This window comes from Hetaerina americana, unplaced genomic scaffold (genome assembly GCF_022747635.1).
Source record: "Hetaerina americana unplaced genomic scaffold, ioHetAmer1.1.p SCAF_50, whole genome shotgun sequence".
Taxonomy (NCBI): Eukaryota; Metazoa; Arthropoda; class Insecta; order Odonata; family Calopterygidae; genus Hetaerina; species Hetaerina americana.
This window is the reverse complement of record NW_027287096.1, coordinates 2,295,726-2,304,156: the sequence shown is the minus strand read 5'-3', so window position 1 is coordinate 2,304,156 and position 8,431 is coordinate 2,295,726. Positions and strand designations below refer to the sequence as shown.

The 8,431-nt window shown below is 41.3% G+C and overlaps 1 protein-coding gene across 3 annotated transcripts in view; it reads left to right on the top strand.

Moving 5' to 3' along the window:
• The first annotated feature begins 1,820 nt into the window (after window positions 1-1,820).
• Window positions 1,821-8,431, top strand: part of Cln7 (CLN7/MFS domain-containing 8) — a 48,788-nt gene continuing 42,177 nt past the window's right edge. For 2 of the 3 annotated variants that reach the window (XM_071593081.1, XM_071593079.1), the window contains exon 1: window positions 1,821-2,637. In XM_071593081.1, coding sequence (XP_071449182.1) covers window positions 2,606-2,637 — 32 coding nt within the window. In that variant the 5' untranslated portion in view covers window positions 1,821-2,605. The remainder of the gene's footprint in view (window positions 2,638-8,431) is intronic. The other variant, XM_071593080.1, reaches the window with a different exon arrangement.

Sequence of the window (8,431 nt, the reverse complement as noted above, 5' to 3'; positions counted from 1 at the left end):
AACACATACATCTCAACATCTACTCATCTAAATAAGGATAAAAAAGCTGACAATCAGCTTCTTTGTTTTTTATTCCCAACAACATTCCAAACCGTTTCATCAAACTGAAATAAATGTTGCAGAGGGAACTTTGAGGACACTTGTGAGAATATTACTGGCTACAAAACTTTTGACACCTCACTCGATCCCCCAGGTTTCATCCACCTAGGACAGGAGACATCCTTCAGAAGTTAGCGTAACGTAAAATCTGTCTTCGGGGGCAGGGATGAAGCTCATTTGAAGCGTCTCAGGACGAAAGACAAAGCCAAAGGCCCCTGAGCGATCATGAATACCTGAGTAAGGACAACAACTGTTTCCGATATTACGCGTCGTTACGCTAATCCTTTGTGAATGGAACTTATGTCTATCGAAAATTATATTATTAATTTCATTACACAAAAATGTAATGCAACCAAAATAAAATAATGACAGTAAAGCACACCAGTGTGAAGCTGGGTAGGTACTTTAACTAGGCTGCGTGTAAAATTTCGCATACGATATTTTCAGGACTGATTGGCATACTCGGAGCGTATTGTTTTTCAAATCCTTTTAGCGGGTCCATTGTTGCTTACGCATGGCATCACGTTTGACGTTTACGACTCAGAAATGGAACAAAGATGGAATGAACATAATGCGTGCGGAGTGGATGCGTTGTTTGAATAGCCTATTGAAAATGCTGTAGAAATAGTCATTAGGTGAGGCGATCTGCAGCTGAGACTGTTTACTCCCTTGGACGGTTATAAGCTATCGTAGTGGTTGGTAGACTTGATGCTGGTGAATTTATGAAGAAAAGTTCTCATTCGACATCGCCCTAATCGAAAAGAAATATGCCGGAAGATCTACAATTGCCATTCCACCTCGAAAATCCCGGCTTCGAAACGTACCCAAATCCTGTCCTAAGAGGGGAGTGGTACATTTATGCCTGCTCTTCACTCGGCTTTCGAGTGTGGATTGGAATGCCGATTAAAAAGCGGCCACGACTTTATTATTTTCCAAAGAAATGTCAGTATGCACAGGCGGTTATAGCGGACGAAAAACGTAAAGACAATCTTTCGCTAAGCGCGTGGTAGCAATGTTATGGTCCAAGACAAAAAGCTCAAAGAATATCACAAACTTCGAATTTTCGTCTGTTCCACATGGAAATTTAATGTCATTCGCAGGAATGGTGTTGCCAACAAAGTGTTTGTTATAGGCATGAACGAAAAATGGCAGATCAACATCAAAATAACCAACAAATGCCAACTATCATCATGATGCAACACTAATTTTTTTGGCTCTTTTTAACTTAATTCTCGGTAAGTGAACTCGGCATAGTGCAAGCAACATTATTTTGATAGTAAACATTACTTTGTCGGTTGGGCGAAGACCTCAGCCAGGTCAATCAACTTCGTAAACCACTGGGCTAGCCACTCGATCCACTACAGCTATGGTGCCCACTCGCCATTCCGTCAGCTAGCCCAGATAAAAGGGTAGTTTTGGGACGTCCCTGAGTAGCATTTACATACAATACATATCTCTGCCACTAGACTTCCTCCGACGAGAAAGCACCGGAACATACTAGCTTCAGCTTGCTGCTGATGGAACGGCATGTTGTTATTTACTGTGAGGGAATTTGGACGGGAAAAAAGGAGGGGAACGACGAGGATTGGGAAGGTGGGGGCGGGGAGAAAGGGAGAGAGGAGAGGGAGGAGAAGGATCGGAAGGGAAAAGCTAGTCCGGGGACGAGGTTGCTGGCTGCTCCAGCGCTCGTGGGAGGAGCGAACAGTCGGCTGGTTGCCAGGTTGCGGATCGGTGGTCGCAGTCCGTCGTTCGGTGCGTCTCGGTACGGTCGTGTCGACTGACTCGGTCGGCTTCGTGACACACCAACGTCCCGGGGAAAGGAGGAGACCTACGCGCGGGAGATCCCGTCGCGTCCACGACACGGAGTTAGCGAGACGTTGGCTTCTCCGCAGCCTTGTTAACGGTAGTTTTTCATTTCTAATCTTCCTTCTTGCGTTCACTCCCCCAGTCCCTAAGTGGGAAAGAGGTCGTTCCTTTCTCCTAGTCTCCTCCCCAACCCAGCGCGCGGGCGTGCTCGTGAGAACCAGTAATGAGGCCATAGACGCCGCCGACCTGGGGCAAGGCCGGTGACGCCCGAGGAGGAATCCGTCCACATTGAATGTACCAACCAAGGGCCGCGCTGAAAATCGGGAGGACACAAAACGTACAGTTGCCTACCGCGTCGTCCCCTTCCACTCCTCGGCATTTTTACGTCCCGGAGACCGGTTATATATACGTTTCTTTTTCTCAACGGGAACATGAGAGTGTTTTTCGGTGGATAGTCGCTTTCCTTAGCCCTTCCGGTAAGAACTACCAGAGCTGTGACCAATTGTCCACCACTACGCCCAAGGTGCCCACGTTTTGGCGGTCATCAGCGACGGAAGTGTCCGGGATTGTCACCTGAAGGAGTGATGTGTGCATTCATGGGCCGATTGAATGTGGGGTAGTGCTCCCGCGTGGTTCAGAGTTGGGCTCCCAGGGAAAGAGCGTCGGCATCCCCGCTAGCAACGGCTTTCGACAGCCGAAGATGGAGTGGATTCGGAAGAAGCTGAGCGAAAGGTCAGTGGCTGTGCGGAGGAAACGACTAATTGCTTTGTTTATTTTCGATTTACAATCTGACTCACTGGCGGACATTGCCTTATTCAGGAAATGAATGGGATTCTAAATTATAGAGGCAGTTTATGGATGGTTGCGGAAATTTATTTCAAATACTTGTGAAATTTTGAAAATATTCCTTCGGGGTATATGATTTCCCTTTCGTAATGACTTGCCCGAATAGGAAACGACGATGGGTAGAGCTGGATATATGAATGAAAGTAAGTGAGAAATTCATAAAATCATAACGGTGGGTGATCATGCTTTAGTTTACCAGTAATCTAAAGGATTACAATCGTTACAATCATCATTGACTGCATCGGGAAATCGGTTAGATAGATATTGAATGAGAATCAATGTAAACGAAACGAAAATTATGAAGTTTTCGAGAAAAATGAAGGCAAATTTAAACACTATAATTAGAGAAGTAGAGGGCATAAATCAAAGCAGATAGTCTACCTATCTAGGAAGCGTTTTGCCAAATTATGGTAAAAGCAATAGGGGTATAAACAAAATAACGTTAGGCAAAGAAGGTTTTACAAGGAGGGGGGAGTTGATGCAATGGAAGTTGAGTAAGGATGTTAAGAAAACCAGGGAAAATCTTTGTATGGAGCATAGTTTTGTTTAGCCCGGAAACTTGGACAGCGAGGCAAGATATTTGGCGTAGAATGAAGACTTCCGAGATGTGGGTGTGGAAAAGTAAACTGGACAGAAAGGAAAATAAACAATTAAATACCTGACACGGTATGGGAAGAGAGAGGTTGGGAGGAATCCAAAGGATAAAAGTGGATGCTGAGCGATTTTTGATTAGCGATGGAATGTAGAAGACAGTGATAAATGAGAGAATATTAGGTGATATAGGAGAGAAGGAAATGGGCACGTTGGATGGAATGGAGAGACAAATAATGCGGAATTAAAGACGGGTCATTGTGGTGTGAGGTGCCACTTTGTGTCTGTTCAGGCGGACTTAGAAATGTAGCGATGTTTAACCATTGAGGCCATCTAAAACCTACCTATCCGGTAAATTATCATCAATCCATCAATGCCTTCTTCAACTACTAATAATTTCCAACAGGACCTTAAAGCAGTCAAACATTCTACTTCTTTTTCTGTTTCTTTCCCTCAAACCTTACGTTAACTCGTCATTCAGCTTCTCTCTGCATCTTAACGTCCATCATTTCTGCCTTCAAATTACCCCCACCGATTTCCAGTCTACCCTCACAGTATGTAATATTTATTAGACTAATAATTTTAAGAATTTCCCTGTTTTCTGTTTTTGATCTTTATTAAGTAACTTTATTTCAATAAATTGCCCTAAGTATAAATTTTCGAATAAAAGTTAGTGATTTTGTTCAAGTAAAAGCTGATGGTTTTTAATAAAGTTACCGGTCATGCAACCCCTGACCACAATATTTTGACAGGAAATTTGAAAAATCACAGAGAATTGATATAGATATTTCAACAAAGGTCGTTATGGCGCAGGCTTTTGAGATTAGAAAGATTATTAATCCAGCATAAATCTATCTTTTAAAAGCAGAGAAAAGTAAATGGGTTATTAAAAAGGGCATTGCTGTCTAATCAGAACAGAGTTAAGCCTTGTTGCGCGTCCGAAGAACTTGATAAATAACGCGTTTGCATGAAAAATACCGTAATCAAAAAGCATTTTTACTCCAAAAGCTGGCTAAACAAAGACGATAACAAATTTCGCTAACATATTTTGCTCCTTCAAACTGCCTCGCCTTCAACTTTAATACATGCGTTGTACGGACAACTACCATTAGTTATTAAAAGTGAATCTAAACGTAGACTGGCATTGGCATGGCATGGAAAATATTAACTGAATTGGAAAAATTCGTTTAGAGAGTATAAAACAGTATTCGAAATTGATTATAAAGTTGTTGAATGGGCCAACGAATAGTTAAGTAATCCAGCCCTATCTTACTGTATGCAGCAATATCTTACAATCCATTAATCATTTTCTCTAAAGAGCTACACATTTTCCTTAATATCAGTCACTCAAATACTTATCTTTCACCTTACCCCTTCAGTGCCTTCGAACCATTGGTCACGGTTGATATGACAAGGAGTTAATGTTTTCAGCTGTGTATTTCTTGCGATAAGCTGGTTCCTCAACAGCTGCTTATTTTAAATATATACGCGAACACTTGCTTGCACTTTTTCCTTTATTACTCTACCCAGATAAATTTCATTTTATACAACTGTTTCGTGATATCTGAAACAGGAAACGAAAAATGTTTTCCTTTCATTAACAATCCGCTCTATTTTATTGGCTTCTTCTTTCCCCTTAGCGTATACATTTAAAATATTGCTAGCAAATTTCACTCAGAACTAAAGAAAATCTAATGCACAAATGCATTCGCAAGTTAGTGACTATTCCCATAGTTCCCCTAACTGTTAACGAAGGAACAAATTTGTACGCTCTTAGGCAAGTTAAGTCAGTTAAGAGGTAATCTAGATTGAGTCATTTCATACAGGAAAACTATTTTTTTAATGGTGCCTAATGCTGTCTCGCGATAGGATATAAATACAGGAAATCATGGAATTTTTTTAGCAATTATTAATATCATTTTCTGTTTAACAGTATTAGATTAATACGAGCTGTTGGTGTCATCCCGCTGTTTGGTGTAAAGTAAAGGATAATAAAGGTGTAAAGTAGCATAGTTAAAGTGGATAACGTTCAATGAAAAATATAGTTGGCGTGTTTCAATTTTCGTCGATGTTTATTCATATCGATTTCTGCGATGACCAAAAATGATTTTTGCAATTTTTTCCTATGAGGTACCATATAAAGACTGGGAGTGAATCAAAGGATTTACGATATAAAAACAAAAAAAATATTAATTATAGTCTTGACATTGACTCATTGGCTTCCAAGGGTTATCCTCCATTACATTGACGAACACTCAAGTATCACCTGCCATTGCCTTCCTTTTCGAGCGTCAGAAAACAACTTCGACGCCGCTCAGACACTACGAGGCAATACCTCCACACATCTCTTTCTCCCTCTCGAGAAAGAAATGACCATGAACACCCCTAACCGGCTATCTCCGTCTTCTTGCATGAAATTTTATTTACGGTTTAACCTTACACGGACAGGTGCACGTATTTTCCCCAAGTGTTCCCGTGTCCATGTGGTTTGCAACAGATAGCACACAGTATACAATCTACGAGGTGCGTTCAAGTTCTAAAGTCTCCCATTTTTTCATGACAAACTATTCACGCCAGGAAGTTGAAACATCTGTTATTTCTCAACATAACCTCCTTGGAGACACATTTTTCAAGACATCGACGCCATGATTCCATGGCCACCGAGAATGCCTCTGCGGTCCCTTGCGCCTTCTGGAAAAACCTGGCTGGTCCGCGGGAAGGCTTCTAGGGTTTGTTGTCACGCGAAGTTTGATCTTCTGAGACCTGAAATACCCACGAGCGCACATTTTTCACCTCCAGAACACCATAACCGCAGACTCCAGGGCTGTGTTTGTACACCACGCCATTTTAAGCATTTAAAACTCTTCTCGCTCTTGCGACAACTATACGAACCCTGTGCACCGTGCGGTGCAACCATCATGTCTTGTGTTCATAAAGACTGCTCGCATATTTTAAGTTTCAACTACATATTTCCATCTACTCCCAGTCCCGATAAAAAAAGAAGTGGGATACCTCAGAGCTTGAAGGCACCTCGTAATTATGTATTCGGAAATGAGAGAAAATACAAATAAAACCCCGCGGGGAAATTAGCCAATGGAATAAATATGTGCACTATTTAATAGCATATCATTACCGAGGAATTGTTGTGGAGTATGTCCATGTTAAGAATTACGACTCATTTCAAGCATTGTTTTTATATTATATGTATGGAGGCATATTTGTATACGAGGGTCATCCGGAAAGTAGTACCCGTTCGTGAAATAAAGACACAAAAGTAAATATTAACAAACATAAAAAATTTTATTTGAAAGAGGATACTTTAAACTACTTCTCAACATAATCTCCAAGCAAATTAAGGCATTTGTCATAACGTGTGACAAGTTTCTGTATTCCTGCTGCATATTCCTTCGCCGCCAGCTCATTGAGATACGCGAGGGACCCATCTTGCACAAATTTTTGCATAATGCAGATGGTGTTTAACAATTTCATGAACAATTGTTCGAGAAACATTGGGAAAATGCTCACAGATGTCATCAATTGTGACGCGCCGATCGTTCCTCACGAATTCGTCAACTGAGCTCACCAGTTGGTCTGTAATGACAGACGGTCTCTCCGAACGCTCATCGTCGTGTGTGTTCCCCCTCCCCATGTTGAAGTTGCGACACCACCGCCGAACAGACGACTCGTCCATTACATTGTCTCCATACACCTCCTTTAATTGGCGATGAATATCACATGGGCGAACGTTTCTTGCATTGAGGAATTTAATCACTGCCCTCACTTCACAACTGGCGGCGTTCTCAATTTTTTTAAACATTGTAAACAATCACAGAAACAACACAGGCAATGCTAGCGTCACGCAACTTGGCTCAGAGAAGGCAGACAAGCCACTGAAGCTATCTGACCTCGTCCAGCGGCTACTCGCGTCGTCAGCACTTCATGCGGCACGAACGGGTACTACTTTCCGGATGACCCTCGTGTGTGTGTGTGTGTGTGTGTGTGTGTGTGTGTGTGTATATATATATATATGTATATATGTGTGTGTGTGTGTGTGTATGTATATATATATATATATATATGTATATATATGTATATATATTACCCCATTATCTACATATTACCAAATATAGATTTGATGTTTTATATCCCAATTCTTTTGGTGTAGAGTTTAATATAAAACACTCATTGGTGAACCATTCTTAGAAAAAAATCAGAATGGTCTAAAATAAAACAAACAAGGTGACGTTCAAAATAGGAGGCACTTTTATTTTAAATATATCTTTCTAAATTAATCTCTCAGTTGCAAACATCTGTTCCCCAAAGCAGACTTTAAATGTCCTATATATATCCATCATTAAAAATAAAGAGAAGCTGAATATTAAAGTTAAATTAGTACCGCTGAAACGTCAACATGAAAAATCTGTTATAATTTTGGCCTTGGCTCTTTACAATGCGCACAAAATCCCCTATCATGAATACTTCAACCTTTGCTTGGATAATTAGTCCTTATTATCTGGAAAATGTTAGTATATACCTGAGACAATGAAGTAGGAGTCGAATTTCTGTATGACTTTCCATGCAATAGATCCTGGGTCCGATAGAGAGCCTGCCCGACTTTTATCCAGCTTACTCTGCGCTATGGCGTTTCGGAAGAGGACGGGATTAGTAAGACTTCGATCGAACTGGCATCCCGAGTGGAGCGGAAGCGGAGTTTTAATCCACATCTGAGACCAATCCAAGGGGACTAAGAAATAGGTTGAAGAAACGGACGCAATTCATTATATGCATCGTAATCGTAAATAATAGCAATTGATGCGAGTAGTGGCGAAGACTGGGAGAGGTTATTCACCTTTCTTTGAGTTCTTTCGGTCTTAACGACAACAACAAACGAAAAACGTTAATGACGACCGACAGACGTCATCTTTCTTTTTCAAATGCCCGTTCTCCGCCGAGATACAAGTCTTAATCGCCTCTTATTGGACGCCGAACAGAACTAAAACGAAAAGTAAGTGCATGCTGTAAAACCAGCCCCTGCGTTCGAACGGCGAAATTGGGAAGATTGCGTGATAATCAGGCTGAAAACGCTGGG